At 35.8% G+C, this 20,819-nt stretch overlaps 1 protein-coding gene across 3 annotated transcripts in view; it reads right to left on the bottom strand.

The window, feature by feature from the left end:
• The window catches only part of LOC100011913 (OX-2 membrane glycoprotein-like), a 63,120-nt gene that overhangs the window by 34,781 nt on the left and 7,520 nt on the right, over positions 1-20,819 (bottom strand). For 2 of the 3 annotated variants that reach the window (XR_467160.3, XM_007493672.3), the window contains exons 4-6: positions 8,623-8,904; positions 5,787-5,894; positions 1,336-1,384 (exon numbers count right to left, since the gene is read on the bottom strand). Coding sequence is in view for 2 of the 3 variants with exons in the window: in XM_007493672.3 (XP_007493734.1) it covers positions 1,377-1,384; positions 5,787-5,894; positions 8,623-8,904 (398 nt within the window). In the remaining variant the exon portion in view is untranslated. The remainder of the gene's footprint in view (positions 1-1,335; positions 1,385-5,786; positions 5,895-8,622; positions 8,905-20,819) is intronic. The other variant, XM_007493673.3, reaches the window with a different exon arrangement.

Here is a 20,819-nt window from a genome sequence, read left to right as displayed (position 1 = left end):
AAATCAAAAGGTCCAGAATATCAAAGGAAAAATGAAAAAAATGTTAAGGAAGAAGGTCTAGCAGTGCCAGATTTCAGACTATATTACAAAGCAGTAATTATCAAAACTATTGATACTGGCTAAGAAATAGAAAAGTAGATCAATGGAACAGAATAAACATATAATAAACAATTTAAAAAGATTGTAGTAATGTTGTGTTTGACATGTGGGCAATACTTGTACCTTACTCACTCTCATTAGAATCAGCTAAAAGTGGGAATAACTCTCACACTCTACCATTTATGGAAACTTACCTTACCCTATAGGGAACTAGGAAGAAAGGGGAATATGATAAGGAGAAGAATGGACAAAACAGAGGGCAAATTGGGAGACAGAGTAGCTGGAAGCAAACCTCTGATTAGGGAAGAGAGAGAAGAGTAACCAGGGGGAAAATAAGATGGAGAGAAACAATTAGTCAACATAAATATGAAGGTAAATGAGACAAGCTTACCCATAAGATAGAAGAGGATAGCAGAAGATTAAGAACTTCTAATTATGCTATTAGATAAAACAAAATTAAAAATTTTAAGTTAATTTACTTTTCACCTAAAGAAATCATTGGCAATGAACCAATATCAATAGTAAACATGTATGTCCTAAAATGGCATAAAATTTCTATTAATAAAGGAAAATTCAATTGAGTTGCCAAAAAAAAAAACAACCCATAGATAGAAACAAGAATAATAGTAGACTTTTATTCCCTCAGCTAAATATTACAGAAAAAAAATAAAAATGGAGAGTTAAATGAATTATTGGAAGATTTAAAGCTGAAAGATATATGGGGCAGCTAAGTGACTCAGTGGATAGAGTCAGATCTAGAGACTGGTGGTCCTGGATTGAAATCTGGCTTCAGATACTTCTTAGTTGTGTGACTCAATTGCCTAGCCCTTACTGATTTTCTGTCTTTGAACAATATTTAATATTGATTCTATGTAATAAAAAAAAGATATATGGCATCTTCTGACCAAGAACATATACAAATATATGTGGTGAATGAGTGAAATGACAAAAGTTAAACCCAGAACTCTCTATTTTGCAGTTTTACTCCCTAATTCTAATGTTTCTGTATGTATCTTCTAACACCACATGGAACCATTATAAATATATACTGTATATTAAAGTATATAAAATTTCAAATAAATGTGAGAAAGTTTAAGTAATGATACAATTCTCTATAGAGCAAAATGAATAAAAATAGCAATCAATAGGGGCATAATAATGAAAGCCTGAGCAATGAGTCAAAAAACAATAATTAATAGCTATATACAATACAATGATAATTATAATGCAACTTACCTTAATTTCTGGTGTACATCTAAAGCAATCCTAATGGAAAATTATATCCCTAAAAAATATGCATTTTGAAAGATAGAAAAAAAGAAAATTAATAAACTATGTATATTCAATATGTTAAAATAAAGTACTTAATTTAGAAATTTAATTAAAAATTAAAAAAAATACGAAAGAGGGAATTTTGAAAATTAGTGTAGGAATAAGTAAATCAGAAAATTTAAAAAGTCTGTAAAACTGATCAAATTAAAAGCTTGTTATTTGAAAGTCTAAAATCTTGATAACTTTTAGCCAACCTAACTGATATGAAGGGGAATGACAATAAAATTAGCAACGTTTAAAAATGACCATAGGCAAAACACAACATGGAAGAAAGTAGAATTATCAGAACCTAGTATAGAGGATAAGTTACAGAAACAAAATTATGTTGATGCTTTAGCTATTAATATCCTCAAATTAATAAAGCATGAACAGAGATCTTATTGTAATCTCAGAAGAGGAAATTGAAATTTCCTCAATTGAGGAAATTGTAAAGAAACTACCAAAGACTGATTGTTTGGTCTAGATAAATTTAGAAGACAATTTTATCACATTTGGGGGAAAAAAGATGACTGTTGTAGAGTTGGTTTTTAGGTCATGTCTGACTTTTTGCCTCAGTTAAGTTTTTCTTGGCAAAGATACTGGATTGGCTTGCCATTTCCTTCCTCAGATTATTTTGAGGATGAGGAAACTGAAGCAAATAGGGTTAAGTGACTTACCCAGGGGCACAGTCAGTAAATGTCTGAGGTCAGATTTGACCACAGGAAGATGAGTCTTCCTGACTCCATGCCTGACACTCCATCTACTGTGCCACCTAGCTGCCTTCAATAAGCTTATTCTCAAAAACTGAGAGAGAAAAGACATCAAACTTGTTTTTTGTGAAGAAATTAAGGCTCAGAGAGGATTAAGTGATATGGAGGATAGGGACAGTCCGTGGGAGAGCCGTGATTTGGATACAGACTTTGTGGCTCTAAGATCAATATAATTTTTTAAGCTGAAACATCATTAATTAAAAAAAAAAACAGATCATTTGACTTTCCTATAGTAATTGGCTAATAATGAAGCCTCTCTTTTAATTCTTTCTCAGGAGCATACTACTTAGTAGGCATTCTGATAGGAAATGAACATTTTCTCAGTGATATAAAGTGAGGTTAAGTAACTAAACTTGATTAATTTTGATGTAAAAAGTTACAGTAAAAGTCATAAAAATCCCCAGGGAAATTATATTTTCTTCATACTGTCTAGTTTGTAAAAAATGAACATCGAGAAAGATGAAAAAATGTTCCTGAAAAAAAGTCTTTTGTCCTCTTTGAAAGTTTTGGCAATAAAAGTAGGGAGAGTAATGTGCTACCCCTTACCAAGATATGTTAGAATTTTTCAACTTAAAAAAATCTTGTGGACAAATCAAAGTTTTTACAATTAGCAGTCAGAAGAAAGTTGGAAAATTACATTTGACCCATAAAATTATATCACTGTTATTAAAAGGTCACCTTCCTATGGCTGGGAAAATAACCTGATTTTACAATTTTTGTTGTTCAGTCATTTCTGTGTTTCTGACTCAGTGATTTCATTTGGGGTTTTCTTCTTCCTGCTGCTATTTCTGCTCTTCCCTGAGGTCCCTTTCCCAAGGCTCTTTGATTGGAGGACTCTGACCTCAGTCCGGCAACAAGTGGGTCTTCTGGGTGCCAGAAGTCACCACACAACTTTAAAATATAATTATTCTCTCTGCATAGCTCTGCCTAATTTAATCTCTTCACTCCCCAAGAGGTTCATTTATAGACAAACAAAAATCTTGTCTCTACCCTGGTTCAGCAAGAAGAGAGAAGCAAGTTCTTAGCTTCAATCTTCAAATCAAACCTTTTTTTCCTTCAAAATGCAAAGATTTTGAACCCGATGTGAAAGGGGAGGTTAAAAAGCAAAAATCCAGAAAGTGTGCTCTCTCTTTTTCTCTGGCAACCCAGCAAGAAGGTGGCCAAGGGAGCCATATTGAGACCACCCACATGGCTAGATAGAATAGGCTTTTCTCTCTATCTCTCTGCCTTTTCCTATACAAGTAAATACTAATAAACTTCATTAAAAACAAAATGCAAAGGTTGTCTTGAGATGGGGTACAGATTAATATTTACTTTCCACATATGGAAACAGGAAAATAAAGGCAAGGCTTGGGTGAATACAACAGAACATTTGACCAGCACCCTTTTGTCTTCATGTCAGCCTTGGTCTGAGAGCTTTGAATGAAAAGGAGGTGTGGTTCAGAAGGCCAAATGCCAGCAAGGTTATTCGAGTTTAAAGTACCCTATATAGCATTCAGTCCTTCCTCCTTTTTGGCAGACTAAAAACCACAATGAGAAATGACGTAAGATAGATTTTAGAGCAAGGAACAACATTTAATTATTTAGTCATTTAATACAATATCCTGAAGAAACTGAAGCCAAGAACCTAGAAGAAATTTACTAAAGGTCACACAGGCAGGAAGTAGAAGAGGCAAAATCTGAGCCCACGTCTTTTGATTCCCAAGGCAGTGCTTCCCCTACTAAATTAGAATGTCTCCCATCCTAGGTCATAAAAATAAACAAAATAAAGTGAAGAGAGACACTGCCTAAGGTTTAGTAGAGCAGTCTTTCCACTTCCCGAGACAGGTGCACAACCTACTGACTTTAAGGCAGCCTTATTCAGAGCCTCTCTTCCCACTACCTTCAACTCCTACATCTTCCCATTCCATACATTCCCCCCCTAGTTTTGGAATTCTGCTAAAGTGAAGATGCTAAAAGAAAAACCCCATCCTTTGATCCTTTTTTTACACTTTATTAAAAAGAAAACTAGAGTTTCCCCCGGCTGAAATTAACTAACTCCTCCCCCACCAGTCTGAATCTCCTCTGAGGTATTGGTCTTTTCTAGGCACTGGATTGGTCCTTATATAGACCAATCCTGTGCTGGAAGTAGGGGGCGTGGTCCCTCCCCCAGCACGGGATTGGTCCATTCAAGACAAATCCCACACTAGGAAGTAAGGGGGAGGGACCCCTGGGCCATGCTAGTGCTAGGGGATGTAGTTCTCTCGACCACAACAATTTAAAACCCATATTAGATTAATTCTTTTTCTCCTTTTTTCTTTTATCCGATTCCCCCCTCTTTTTTTTTCTCTCTCAAGTAGTTAATAAAAAGCCCCCTTCCTTTCCTCCCCTTCAACTTTTTTGTTAATTTTTTCTGTATTTAAAAAAAAAAAAACATTTTTCCTTTATTCCCTGCATCAATGATATTCTTTTTCTCTTATCAACTCGGAATATAGAAACCCCCAAACTTGCAGCCATATGGGATCTGAAAACCTCCAATTTTAGTTAGCTTTAAAGTTGACGACTTCAAGTTTGACCTTGTCACATGAGAATTTCTCCCTAGGAAAATCCCAACTTCACAAGTTTCAGGCTAACAATAGACCTTAAAGTACTTCAGGTGGAGCTAGCAGTCTTAATCAGGTGTGAAGTACCCTTCTTTTTATCCTGGTAGTTTCTCCCTTTGTGTCAAAGTCCTTTCTAACTTGTAGCCCAGTTCCTTGGCTGGATCTTTCCTTTTTGTGTCCATTGTAAAGCATCAGCCTCTCCCTGATAATTCTGTCTAGGATTCCTCATTTTCTTTGTAGCCATTGTAAAACCAATCAACTATACTCTCCCATTCTCAGTTCCCGTAGAGGTATACAAGTTCCTCAATTTTCATGGTTCCTCAGAGCTGTCAGTCTAGCATGGTTGGCACTCTCAGGGGTTGGTAGCCAGAATGGCCAGAGTCTTGGGGCTCTGTGTGGGTTTTGAGCATATAATTCTTCATGGAGGCCTAAGGAAATTGTACCAAACTCTTCTTCTGATTAAAGATATGTTTTTTTCTGACTATTTAATAGTTCTGTGTTTTTTCCAGTTTAACACTCTCTATACTAACATTTATTCTTTGATTTAGACAGTCTCTCAATCCTTACATTTAAAAGGACTGAAGGGGTAGAATTATGCTACTTGTTGCCACAGAATGGATGTGGGGGAGTGACTAGAGGGAATAGGGCATGCTGACAAAAACTATGTTGCAAATTGCTGAATGGATCCCAGAATATAAGCCTGTGTGTCTGGTTATGTCGCCATGCCAGAGCAAAGAGACTGGTGAGGGAAGAGGACTCTTATTTTACTTCTTGAATATATATCTTATTTTGGGCAGTTTTGAAAGGTGATAAGGACTGGAGAAAATATCTAGTTTTCCATCTTAGTAGTCATATGATCCAGAATTCATATTGATGCCTTTGAAATGAAAACATAAAATATAACTTTCCCATTTCCCAAATATCTGATAGCATGTTCCTCCAATGACATTAGAAAACACTTGGTTCCACTTTTTTCTACTGTCTATTTTCTCCAATCCCACCCCCACTTCAACCTGCAACTCACCTTTACTCTGGTGTCGATATTTCCAGTAGAGTAAGATTATAACCAAGGTTACCAGGAGCACTACTGACACAAGGACACTCACCATTATAGGCACTGAAACATGATGACCTATAAGGGGTGGGGAGGGGTAGCAGGAAAAATAAAATGGAGTCAGATATTCAAATGAACATAGATAAAGGTTTTAATTTTATTAAGAACATTTCCTTCCCCACCACATAATTCTAACTAGAAAATAGTTCTCCTTTAAACATATATACATTTTGGAGGTCTAGTTCTATTTAAAATTTTAAATTTCTTGAGAATGTGATCTAATTCTAGGACTTTGGAATGTAAACATATGTTTTCTTGCTCATACTTTGAAGGAAAAAAGCATTCATTGACTGGGGTTATTAAAGTGGTCGTTCTACACTGCCCAGCTCTAATACTCTGCATTGCCCTGATTGAATTGTGACAAATTTTTTCTACTTATCCATTTCCAACTAAGTGACATTCAGAGACTTCCTGGTTGATAGTCCAGGCCATGACATCTTGGCCATTCACTAGGAAAGCCAGCAATGGTTAAAATCATGCCTCTGTCACTAGCTATTTTTGTGGCCTGGGACATACCACTTATTTCCTTTAATATTGTTTATCTATAATTTTTAGGCAAAGGGGAAATCTCTTCCAGTCCTATGCATAGCTATAAAAGAATGGAAGCTCCCTGGGAATCTTGTTCCAAGTTTTAGTTTCAAACAAAAATCAAGAGGCTTTCTACATAAAGATACACAATGAGCTAGCAGATGGCTTCTTGGCATCTCTATCAATTCTCAATGCTAGAAATTCTGTGATCTAACCTTCAGGACTTCCACTGAGGAATAAGAAAGTGGTTGAGAAGAAGCACTTGTAAACCCTGTGGAGGGGGAGAAGTCTAAGTGTGTAAAAAAGTCCCTCTGAAACTTGACTTTTGGTTAACTCTCTCAGGCAACTAGGTAATACAATGAATAGAGCACCAAGCCTGGAGTCAGGAAGATCCATCTTCCTGAGTTCAAATGTGACCTCAGCCATTTACTAGATATATGACCCTGGGCAACTCACTTAACTCTATTTACCTCAGTTTCCTCATCTGTAAAATGAGCTGAAGAAGGAAATGATAAATCACTCCAGTATCTTTGCTAAGAAAACCTGAAATGAGGTCACAAAGAATTGGATATGACTGAAATTACTGAACAAATATTTGGAGAAGTCCTAGAAAAGTCTATGAAGGCAGTGTTTGGCTCCAAATAGTACCTGGAACCAGCATCCTGTGTATTTTCTCTAAAAGGAGGTCTACACCTTCCTCCAGTGTTTGTCATTAGAGCTAGGGCTCAGTTATTTTGTCTAATCACTCACAGTGTCCTTATGTGTTCCTCATGTAAGCTCAGGAAAACTAAGAATATATGTGGGGCAGCAGCAGTTGGGATGATGGGTCAGAAAAATATCTTCTTTCCCTTTTAGACTCTCTAATTTCCTTCAAAGTTCAGTTCAGGTACTATTGTTGACACGAGTTTTCATGGTTGCTGATGCCTATGCCTTCAAACTGTTTTACATTTATTTTGCATATTATTTGTATAAGCGTGTAAATGTCCATCACATCTCCTCCTGGGACAATGTTATGAAAGTAATGTGAACTTTTTTTTTTGTACCTATATTGGCAGTACCAAGCCCAATAATCATGTGTAACTAAAATATATTTAAAATATCCTTCCCAGAGCCCTCATTTTTATTGCTCTTTGTTGTCCCGGTGTGTGGAATGAGAAATTAGTGTTTTTTTCTCAAGTTATTAAAAATTATTAATATCTAAAGGTTGGTGTATCCCCTTAACCCTCCCCCCCCCTTTCCTATAAAAGCTTTAAAGCTTTAAATGAGTCTATCTGGATATTGCCCCAGGTAGGAGTCATGGACTGATGTTCTTAGATCCTGATCTTTGGATTTGTATTTTTTTAAAACCCTTACCTTCTGTCTTGGAATCAATACTGTGTATTGGTTTCAAGGTAGAAGAGTGGTAAAGGCTAGGCAATGGGAGTTAAGTGACTTGCCCAAGGTCACACAGCTGGGAAGTGTCTGAGGCCAAAGTTGAACCTAGGACCTCCCATCTCTAGGCCTGGCTCTCAATTTACAGGGCTACCCAGCTGCCCCTTATTTTTGGATTTTTGAAGCCCAATGGCTTGAATGATCCTTTCATCAGCCCCTCCCAGATAATCCAGTCCTGAACTACTCCCCTCTTTGTATCTGTCTCCAACTTCCTGGTCATTTCTTTTAAATACTGATTTGCTTAGATGTATCCATTGTGAAGCTATTGTATAATTTCTTTTGAAGATGCTAATTAGCTTGAATGTGTTCATTGTAAAGACAACATTGTAAAGACAACAATTATTCAACATTGGCTCCAACTACAGTAAAATGTTAAAATCCCCTCTGAGAGACTTGATTATATCAGGATTCTCCTATAAGTAAGGGATTTTTCTGTGAATTTCTCTGGCCACAACTTGAGGCAATGCCCCATATTTTCTCTGTAATCCCATGGGGGCATCTGTCTTGGGTTCTCAACCTGAGACAGTGCCCCTTCCCCCACCTCAAACTCTCTCTCTTTCTCTCTTTCTCTCAATAAAACATTACATTTTAAATGATTGATTTTCATGGTCATAATTTTTTTTAATAAGTGGTAAAAGAGGGTGAACTTTGAAATTTCCAAGGTCCCCTTGATTTCCACTCCCCGCACTGGGAGATCCATTTTCTATTTTTCCTATGAGAGAGAAATAGACAAAGAATGACACTAACTGGTTATGTGCTATACAAACACCAGCAGAGGCATCTTTACCTGTGCCTCCTTTGCTTGGGGTTACATTGTAGTCCATCGTACTCTCCATGTGCTGCACATTACAGACAATCTTTTTCTCAGCCCACTTTTCAAAATCTTTGATGTGGAGTGTGCTAGTGACTGATGTGGTACCATTTAGATTGTTGTTACTCTCATTGGTATTCTGTGCCACTAAGCCAGACACCTTCCAGGAGATCACAGGGGATGGCCGGCCAATGGCAGAGCAGGTAACATTCAGGTGGTCCCCAGAGAACTCATAGTTCAGGAATACTTTGGGCTGTACTGAGACAAAAACCAATAATGGACTATCACCAATATGGATTCTGCATCTATATGCCCAGAACTGTAGGGGATAAAAAAAGAAAGTATAAGAAATAGTTCCTGGACTATATAGGCTCATAGGAAAATAATAGTGATAACTTACATTTATATAGTATTGTATTGATTTAGAATCTTGAACTCTAGAGACTACGTTTCCCACAATTCCCTTTTCCTTTTCCTGTTTGTGTGTCTCCTTACATGGAGGGAGGATTGAGTTTCTGTTTCTACCCACTCCCTCTCTTGCACTGAATCCAGGTGGAGGAGGGAGGAGCAACTTTTCGGGGTTTTTTTGCTAGCCTTACTTCCTTATACTTCAAAATAAATATTATTAAATATAACAGTTGGAGTATTGGCTATTAATCTTAATCATTACATTTTTGGTGACCACAAAGAGACTCTAGAACTCAACTTTTTTTTAAAGGAAAAAAAAGAAAAGGGTCTTTAAAGCCCAGCCTGGTTACAACTGAGCAACCTGGTGGTTTAAAACTGCTACTGGTTTGCAACCAAAGCTGCCTTTCTGCTAGGAGTTTTCAAACCCCCTCTCCAGCCACCCAGCTGCTGATCTTTCTTACAGCTCTCCTTCCAACTGCCAAAAAATCTATATTAGTGACCTATATTGACCTGATATGCCTTTTGTAACATTTTGTGCCTTTATTAACTTTTTTTTTGTATTTTCTTGAATGTATTATTGCTTGAATGCATATATCGTTTTATCTGCCTTATTTGCACTCACGCTGTGGATCATGGTAATTCAGAGGAAATGAATCTTATTTTTTCAAAACTAGCCCCTATACTTCACTTCTGTAATTGTGAAATATGCAAAATTTTAACATTTTTTTTTCTTCCTACATGTATCTTACAGTATTTTCTTTTTTCTTCTTTTCTCATTTTTTGCCTTTGAAACATGTCACTAGTATTGAAAAAATTTTTTTTCTTTAACTATTTTTACTTTGTTCAATAGCATAACCTAAGATGTTCATTTATCTAACAGATTAAAAAAAATACCCTAAAACTCTGGACTATGGCAACCTGCCATATGCAACTAATAAATCGTTATTTAACTATGATGAGCCTTCTGCTTGATGACTATGTCTAATCTAATCCAAGGACAAATGGACCACCCAGAAGCACAGAACTTGACTTGCAAAGTGCCAAATGAGCACAAAAAGGTGAAAGAAACCAAACCAATCCTTCCTTGTACCACACTACATATCAAGCATATAACCAATTGTTCTAGCTCCATTATCCTGAAAAAATGAAGAAAAGGGTTGAACCAGGAAATTCTATTTCCCATTTGTCTCGAGATCTAGTCTCTTTTTCTATTTTCTCACATGATGTGACAACTTACTGTAGTCCAGACTGCTAAACTGGGTTAGTGACTAATTGTTATTGTACACTTATAGGACATGAATCACTACAAGAAGCTGTTGTGAGTTGTGAATTTTTTTCTCTTTTTTTTCTTCTTCCCAGAATTTTTTCTTCAAGTTTTCTTTTTATATTTTTTATCTGACTCAGAAGTTATTTTTTAAAATTTTAATTTCTTTGATTCCTTGATGTTTTTTGATACTTGATGTATATGCCTTATGACTCAACTATGTATCCCTGTGTAATTCTTACATGCATCCCTGTATCATTCTCAAGGGAGGAATGTATTATTATTTTCCTCAGGGGGGAAATATGTTATTGTTGTGAACTTTGACTTGAATTTGAGCAAAATTTAGAATAAGTGACTGTCTCCCAGAATCTAGAAGGTGCCCTGAAGATGCCTGCAGATACTACACACTGTACCAGAAGATCCAGAGTGAACTTTGAGGTATGGCAAATTTGAATTCTGGGGGAGTTGAATGTTTTTGTTTTTGAAATGTACACTCTTATGCCAAAGGGGACTGCCTCTCATTGGCTTTTTGGCAATGCACCCATTATTGGTTTTGTTCCTTTTCCCTTTTATTTTCCTCTTATCTCCAAATTATTGTAATTTCCCTCTAAAAATTACAATATTTGTGTATACCTCCAGTTAAAGTTATAAGTTAGTTATGTTTTCATGATCCATTAGGAAGACTGGTCTCCCAAAGGATCACAGGGGTGATAAGTACCTATGAAGGTCAAATTAATCACTAAAAGGTCAGGCAACTTGCGAACTTGCAAGGGACAAGCTTAACAAAAGAGGTGTGAAGTTTTAGTCTACCCAGAGAAGTTGAGAACTAAAGAAAGTGTGAATTAAGAATGGTCACTCCCCTTGCTCTTAACCAACCCACCCTTCCCCCTGCCCATGCTTCAGATCCCACACCTTCCACTCTGAGTTCACACCCCACCCATGCTTCCGACCCTACCACCTTCACCCTTAGTTCATACCCCACCCATTCTGACCATCCTAATGCCTCACACCCTACTCATTCCTCCAACCCTAACAACTCTGCATCTTTTCCTCCAGCTAATAACCCTTCTTCCTTTGCCCCACCTGCCCACCCTGTCCAATTTAATTCCCATATCCTTCCTACCTCTGATCTTTCTGGCACTATGGGACAACAACAAACCCTCTCCCTTAGTGTGCCCAACTCTCCTCTTTCTCATACCTACCCCATTGAGAATGGAGCAAGAAGCCTAGAAACAGAAACAGGAGCACCAAATAATTCAGACAGGTTATTTCCTTTAAGGGAAGTACCCACTTTTAATAAAAATGGAAACTTGGTATCTGTAAGACATCATACACCTTTTAGCCCTGAAGATTTAAATAAATTTAAGGAAGATCTGCCATCATTTGAGGAAGAACCAATATTAATTATAAAAAACTTAGAGAACATATTCAGAACTTTTGACCCCACTTGGATGGATTTTGAGAATTTGTTAGAGACATTTTTAACAAAAAGAGGGGAAAAAAACAATATCATCTCTCTGGCTAATCAAAAACGAGGTAGAAGAAGACATTATTGGCCAACTGAAGATCCATATTGAAACCTGAATGTTGAACTAGATCATACAAAATTAAACCAGGCCAGAGAAGCATTATTGACAGACATGAGAGCTTGCTCTGATAGACCTGAAAAATGGTCAAAATTTGAAAGAACCCGACAAGAAATTGATGAAACACCCTCCCAGTTTATGGACAGATATATTGACGTAGGAAATATATACATGGACCTTGATTTATCCAGCGAAAGGGACATTAGGCAAATACATAGGCAATTCGTTGAGAATTGTTGTTCAGTGGTAAAAAGACTACTTTAAAACTAGCTGTCCTGATTGGTACTCTATGGACCTCGAAGAATTGAGGAGAGTAGCAACCTATGTTTATAAGGGTCATGTAAGAAGACCTGAGGAAGGCAACACATTAGTGGAAGACTTAAAGAAAGAAATTGAAATGTTAAAGAGACAATTGAAAAATAAGGGAGAGACTATAGCCCCTTTGCGGGAATTCACAAATAAAGCAGTAACCTGCCACTTCTGTGAGAAGAAGGGCCACAAAATGATAGAATGTAGAACCCTTTCTCAAGATTATCAGAAAGAATACACAGTTTAATAACTACTTTAGAAATAATAACTATAGAAATGATGATAATAATCATAGAAATCAGAATTTTAGAGACTATAGAAATAACTATAATGGCTATGGAAATAAGAACTTTAGAAACCAAAATTATAGAAATAGGAATTGGGAAAATAATGACAATGCTCCAAATGAAGAAAATGATAATACTCAACAACAATATATAAGAAATGGTGCTCGTCCAAAAAATACTCAAGGTGCTAATGATCCTCAGAGGGGTGCCCTTCAGGGGGGTGCCCAAGGAACATCTCAAACACAATGAAGGTGGTTCTTTTTAGACGCTATTGATTTTGTTGATATTAATTAACCTTTTTCAGTTTGTCTCCCCTCCAAATAGTAGGGAAGAATGAACAAAGAACTTAAAATTATGATTGGAAAATTATACACTGAGACACATTTGAAATGGCCTGAAATTCTCCCCCTGGCCCTATTTTATCTTAGAAGCAGGCCTAGAGGAGACTTACACATCTCACCATTTGAGATGCTTTTTGGACATCTGCCTATACAGTCTTTTCCCCCTACATATACATCACTATTAGGGGGAGATACTACTATTGCTTCCTATATACAGGAATTACAGTACAAACTATGTGAACTTCATGAATCCGGAGCTGCAGTACAAGCCAGACCACTAGATTTTTCTCTTCATGACCTGAACCCAGGAGATAAAGTATATATTAAGAATTTCAAGTGTACTGGAGCAACTCAGCCTTCCTGGGAAGGACTATTCCAAATATTATTAACTACTCCAACATCTATAAAGATTGGAGAAAAGGAATCTTGGATTCATTGCTCACATGTGAAGAAAGCATCTTCTGTTGAGACTGATTGACTGTACCCTATCATATGCATTGGAGATAATAATCTATTGACAAGTGGAAGTTGTTTTTCAAAGACACATTGAATTACTGATTTTTTACCTCATTTTTACTATTGATTTTCATAAATTTTGATTAGAATATGTGATTTTTTTCTCATTTCTTGTACTAAAGGTACACATAATTAATATATTTTTCTGCAGTAATAGAAGTTTAACATATATATATATTTGCTATAATATTAATGCATACCCAAAAGCTTTAAATTATGGGAACCTGCCATTTATTGATAAAATGTTATGGGACTGTGATTAATGTTTGTATTTGATTCCAGGAAATGGGATAAAAACAGGGAGCACAGACTTAACCTGAATAGTGCCGAAAAGAGCACACAGGAAATACTAATGTGAACTCAAGGTTGCGACGTTTGACATATGTTGTCGTAGGACTTCCTTGTATCTACACTTTTTATGAAGTATTCATACAAGTACAAAGTTTGACTATCATGCTGGCTCCCCATATCACTGAGAATGACAAAAAAGTCAGATGAGGGGATGACACTTCCCTATCTAAATAGAATTCTAGTTCCTTTTCTTCTTATGGTATGGCAACTTCCTGTAGTCTTGGCTGCGAATGGGTAAGTGAAATATTACTGCATTCTGTCCTACAGACTTGTAGGATAGAAATTACTTTAAATTGGACCTATACAAGGGCCTATCTTTAATTTATTCCTTATGTTTTTGGTTGTGTTGTTCTCTTCTTTTGATAATTGACTCGTATATCCCCATAACTCAACATTGCATACTGAGCTGAACTGGATGTTCTTTTTAACATTTACTTCAGGGGGGATTGTATTTTAATTTGAAATCCAAGATTTTTGATTTTTTGTTTGAGATTGTATTTTTATAAAAATCCAAGATTTTGATTTTGTTCAAGAAAAGATCTTCAAGGAAGAAGCTTGTTAACTCCTGAATCCAGAGAATGAACTGTTGCAGAAAGATGCCAGAAAACCTACACTACATCAAGAAGATCAAGAATGAACTTTGGATATGGTTGATTGAACTGAAGTTTGATTGAACATTTATGGTAAATATACACATTTATGCCAAAAGGGACTGCCCCTAATTTGGCTTTCTGTCAATGTGCCTAGCAAAACATTGGTTTTTTCTTTCTTTTCTATTTCCTCCCTCACTACTCTAATTTCCTCTTAAGAAAATTGAATGTTGTATATATCTGTAGTTAGAAGTGCATTTAGGACTACAAGATGATTATGTTAAATGATCAATGGGGAGACTAGTCTCCCAATGATCATCAGGGGGGATTGTGAATCTTAAAATTTCTCAGACTTGTGAATGTTAAAAATTCTCAGATTCTACCTTAGAACACTTGGTTAGGACCATTCCCCATTTTAAACAATGAAGGTACTTGATCAGGAATGTGAGAACTCTAACATTACTCCACCCACACTTAGGCATACTTTAGGGGAAGATAAAGTTGTGAACTCCTTACTGAACAATAGAAAGGTACCCAGCCCATACTTAAAGTAAAGCTAAAAGCCCTTAAGCTAAGTCTATTTTTAGATCTAATACAAAAAGGTGCTAAGTACCTATAAAGGTCAAGTTAATCACTAAAAGGTCAGGCAACTTGCAAACTTGCAAGGGACAAGCTTAACAAAAGAGGTGTGAAGTTTTAGTCTACACAGAGAAGTTGAGAACTAAAGAAGGTATGAATTAAGAAAGGTCAGTCCTGCGAAAATGTCTACTGTGATTGGTAGATGTGAAAACTTAGGGGAGGTGACATAGGAGAAAATTCCCTTTAAAAGGAGGTCAGAAAGGCCTCTAAAGAAAATGCAGCTATGGAGCTGAATTGAAGGCTGGTCTCTCTCTCGGTGGCTGAAAAGGGATTCAGACTTGAAAGCTGAAGTGGAGCTCAGGAGCTGAACTGGTAGGTCTCTCTGAACACTAGAATCTTGCTTGGGACAAATCTTGTGGTGAGTGGATTAAAGACTGACTGGTCTCTTTCTTAAGGCTTAAGCCTAGGCTCGCCCTGGCTGGCCTAGCCCTTTTCTCATTATTTCCTCTTACTCTCCCTCTCCCTTTCATTAATTCCTTATTTGTATTAATTAAAATCTCAATAAAACCCAGCTGACTTGGGTATTTAATATTTGGCTATTTTCTCATGGCGACCACTATATTTTTAATTTAAAACCATATTTCTGTGGTCACAGTTTAAGGCAACCACTCTTTTTTTTTCTTTAACAGTTTATGCCAACCACTCTTTTATCTGTTACATATGTCCTATGTTGTGGTGAGCATCAAATGAGATAATTCAGAATTGCTTAGCAAAAGTGGCACATAGTAGGCATTATATAAATGTTATTGTGGTTTTGTTATTATTATTTTCATTCTGTGAATGAGAAAAATTAATTAGAGAAATTAAGAAACTTGCTCAGATGACAACATTTATTACTGTCTGAGACAGGAGTTAAACAAACTCCAATATTCCTTTTAATGAATGACCTGGCAATGAATGGCTTAGTGTTGTGGAAAGGAAAACTGAATAAAATTTAACAGTAGGAGACAAAGGCTACTGATACTGAAAAAGATACTGAATGATTGCTTGCTTATCTGTTTACATAGTTCAGTTTCCTAGAGATTATCTGCCCTGTGGTAATTAAGACCACCAGAGAGCCGAGCAGACCATTTGTTGCTTCCTCAGAAATACTCAGAGCTAACAACTATGCCCAGGCTTCTGGCTGCTTAGCAACCAGTTTTCCTGAAATAAGGTTTAATGTAAGTGAGTTAGAAAAGCTGCTCCCTGTTGAATTTAGTAGATTATTGTTTTCTGATATGAAAGATACAAAACAGGAAAATCCCTTTGGGTTTGTTAGTTACCCTAAGTCCCAGAAATAGATGAATGCGTACCTTTATATATATATATATATATATATATATATATATATATATATATATGTAAAACTCTTATTTTGCATCTTAGAATCAATACTGTGCAACCAAACTATTGTGGAATAATAAAATGTGACAGACTTTGCTACTAACAGCAATATCATGATCCAGGACAACTCTGAGGGACTTATGAAAAAGAAGAATGCAATCCACACCTAAAGAAAGAACTGTGAGAGTAGAAATGCAGATGAAAACACACAATTTATCACTTGGTTATTTGGGCTTATTACTTGGGTTTTTCATTTTATAAAATTATTCACCTACAAAAATGAATAATATGGAAATGTGTTTCACTTGATAATACATGTATAACCCAGACTGAATTACTTGTCAGCTCCAGGAGGGGAGAGGGAAGAAGGGAAGGAGACAACGTGAATTTGTTATCTAAATAAAAGAAAGAAAGAAATATTTTTAAAAGAATCAATACTGTGGATTGGTTTCAAGGCAGAAGAACAGTAAGGACTAGGCAATGAGGGTGAAGTGACTTGCCCAGAATCATCAGCTAGGAAGCATCTGACATCAGATTTGAACCCAGAACCTCTTATCTCTATGTCTGGTTCTCAATCCACTGAGCCATCTAGCTTCCCCAACTTTATTGTGTTTTAAAATAAGTTTTATTTAATATTTTCTGTTTCTTCTATTAGCATAATATCCCACGAATCACTCCCTCTTCCTTTCCCAGAGCACAATCCCATATGACAAGATAAGCTTTCCACAGTTATATGATTTATGTTGTCTCCTTTTCTTCTTCCTTTTCCTCTCCCAGAGTTGAAAAGCAATTCCTCTCCCGGAGTTGACAAGTCTGCTATTATTTTGTTGTCACTTTTTTGGCCATTTGCAAAGTGTGAGATCAAATCTCAGGGTTGTTTCAGTTTGTTTCTCTTATTATCAGTGATTTTGAGCATTTCCCCCCTGTAGTTGTGAATACGTCACAGTTCTTGTTTTGAAAACTATTTGTTCAGAATACTCTGACCACTTATCTGTTGAGAAATGTATCATTAAGAATTTTATTTCTAAAGGTACACAAGGGGATAAAGATGAAAATGGAACCTAACTAGAAGAAATAGTGATGGAGGAAAAGATCTAAAATTACATGAACTAAAAACTCAAAACACCTTATAGGAGAATCAGTGCTTTTGTGTGACTATCCTGCAGAATGAGAGGGCATTCATATCATTAAAAAAGGTAAAAGACAATCAAAAAGCTCAATATAAGCACAAAAGAAGAGATACTGAAAATTAAAGAGAAAATAGATAAGCTAAAAACAAAAGAATAGAGAAGGAATAATATCTAAAAGCTAGTTTTTTTTTAAAAAAAGAATAGATTAAGCTTGAGCAAATCTGATTTTAAGAGGAGAGCAGAAAATCAATTCAATAAAATAAAAAAATGAACAAAGTGAAATCATAATTAGAACTTATAAAATTAATTTTTTGAGAGCCTTACAATGCACAGCCAGAGGAGAGTTAGATGAGAAAGTGTGCACGGCACATAGACAATGGAGTGAAACCTGTGCCATGGATCAGGGATCTCTACTTGCTAATCTTGAGTTCTTCCTCCACTCCACCTGCAACTGACATAATTTAATTCTCTGGCAGACACTAAGGTCTGGCCATTGCCCACTTACTAGTTTAGGTTCCAAAGGAACTTCCATGAGGAAGTTCATTTGAAGTTCCTTCCCGTAGACATTCTGGATGCCCTTTGGTCATTGTTTTAGTGCTCTTTTTTCAGATAACTGGAGAATTGTACATAGTTTAAACCGGGACAAGCCAGGTCTCTTTAGTTTTCTGCCTTCTTATTAACCTTTCTCTTACCAATTTCCAGAACTTTGGCCTGGAATCTCTGCTAGAAGAGCTGTTCATAGATGGCATTATGAGGAGGCTCGAGCAGGAATGGCATTTGTACCTTCCTTATGCATAAATACTACAGTTAGAAATTTGAATGAAGGGACAGGAATCAGGAGCTAGGAGTACAAAGCAGTGTGTCCACTTTTACAGTAAAGTTAAATTATCTTTTAATTCACACAAAAAAGCCAGACTTAGCACTTTCATGAACAGAAAAGTTCCATCCTTTGATTAAGCCCAATATAAGCACAAAAGAAGAGACATTAAAAATTAAAGGGCAAGGGAGTGGCTAGGTGGCTAAGTGGAGTGAGAACCAAAACTCTAGAGATGGGTTCAAATCTGCCCTCAGACACTTCCTAGTTGTGTGACCCTGGGTATGACACTTAATTCCTATTGCTGGCCCTTACCACTCTTCTGCCCTACAATCAATACATAATATTGATTCTAAAACAGAACATATGGTCTAGAAAAAGAAAATTAAAAGAAAAATAGGTAAGTTGGAAACAAAAGAATAAAGAATAAACAAAACGATAATCTTGTTTTGTGAGACTAATAAAATTGATAAATCTTTAGCAAATCTGATTTAGAAAGGAGAGCAGAAAATCAAATCAACAAAATAAAAATAAAAAGTGAGCAAAGTGAAATCATAATTTGGAAGATAAAAAACTAATTTTGGAAATCGGTAGTGCATAGTTATAAGCTAACAAAACCATGAAGACAACAGAAAAAGATTACTGCTTTGTAAAAGGTCCAAACTGGAGGCAGTTGATTAGTTTGGTAGATTGAGAGTCACATTCAGAGACAGGAGGTCCTGGGTTCAAATCTGGCCTCAGATATTTCCTAGCTGGGTGACCCTGGGCAAGTTACTTAATCCCCATTGCCTAGTTCTTACTGCTCTTCGGCTTTAGAACCAATACAAAGTATTGATTTTAAGACAGAAAGTAAGGGTTTAAAAAAATTAAGCAGGCCTAGAGACGGGAGATCCTAGGTTCAAATCTGGCCTCAGACACTTCCCAGCTGTGTGACTCTGGGCAAGTCACTTCACCCCCATTGCCTAGCCCTTACCACTCTTCTGCTCCAAGACGGAAGGTAAGGGTTTAAAAAAAAATTAAAAAAAAAATTAAAGACCCAAATTAACAAAAGACCAAATAAGATTCTAAAATAATTCAGTCTCAGAAAGGGGAAGTGGGGTAGATGTAAAAGAAAAAAGAAAAAAAAAACCTAATTTTGACAAATATACACTAGAGTTCTATCAAATCTTAAAAGTGATTAATACTAATTACACAATTATTCTCAAAAATTGAAAAACAAAGCAATTATTCAGACTCCTTTTATAATCTAGAATTAATACTTAAAGCAAGTAAAGATAAAGCAAAGAACTATAGGCTAGTATCATTATTGAATATTTAATGAACTGAAATAAAATTCTATTGAAAAGATTATTGCAATTCATCTAAGAAATCATACCTTATGACTAAGACGGATTTGTATCAAGGATTCAACTATGACTGAAAATTAGGGAAATTATCATTATAATTAATCACATTAAAATAAAAAATTTTGAAGCTCATTTTTATAAAAAAGTCATTGACAAAGTATAATATTTATTTAGACTAAATCTCTACAAAGTGTGAGCATAGAGGAACCTTTTTAATATCATAGCAGAGTATGCATCTCAAGCCAAAAAAGTGGGCATAATATAAATAAGGATATACCAGAAGATTTCCCAATAAATAGGGCAATAAAGTAGAGATTTCTCTCTGCTATTATTTCACATAATTCTAGAAATGCTAGCAAAAGCAATAAGATAAGAAAATTTAAGTGTAAAGACATGAAAAGGAGAGATAAAACTATCCTTATTTACTGATTATACATTATTATATTTAGAAAACACCAGGGACCGTGTAAAGCTATCAAGACAATAGCTTTAGCAAATTTATGGGCTACAAATAAACCCTCAAAAATCAACCTATCATCTCTATGTAATAAAAATGAAATCTAAGAAACAATAATGGTATAAAGGGAAAATCCCTTTCAAAATAATCTACACCATGCATAAAATATTTGGGGATTAATCTATCAAAATCCTTAACACATTCTATAGATTCAATCACAAAGTTTTCATTAATGAAAAGGTCAACTTAACTAACTGGATTGGTATTCAACGCTCATGACTATGCTATGCCAATATAATAAAAATAAGAGCACTTTCAGCTTATTTACAGTATTTTTGTTTGCTTATTTGTTACAAATTACCTGTTGTAACAAATTTCTACACAAGTTTTCCTACATTTTGTGATTGAGCTTATCTACTTCCCTCCTTTCTTTTCCCCATCCCAATGCTGGCAGGCAATTAATCTGGGTCATGCAAAAAATATTTCTATTTTGTTCATTTCTGTGAGTGAGTAATCTTATAAAACCAAAGCCCCAAAACATAACCAAGTAAACAATTGAAAAACCATAGTCTTTTATCTGCATTCTCACTCCAACAGCTCTTTCTCTGGAAGTGGATAGCATTCTTTGTCATAAGTCCAACAGAGTTGTCCTGGACCATTGTATTGCCCATAATAGCTAAGTCTATTACAATTGATCATTCCGCAGTATTGCTGGCACTGTATATAATGTTTTCCTGGTTTCGCTTATTTCACTGTGCATCAGTCCATGAAGGTCTTTCCAGCTCTATCTGAAATCATCCTGTTCATCTTTC

This window comes from Monodelphis domestica, chromosome 4 (genome assembly GCF_027887165.1).
Source record: "Monodelphis domestica isolate mMonDom1 chromosome 4, mMonDom1.pri, whole genome shotgun sequence".
Lineage (NCBI taxonomy): Eukaryota > Metazoa > Chordata > Mammalia > Didelphimorphia > Didelphidae > Monodelphis > Monodelphis domestica.
Note: the sequence above shows the minus strand (reverse complement) of the source record. Positions and strands in the feature narration are given on the sequence as shown.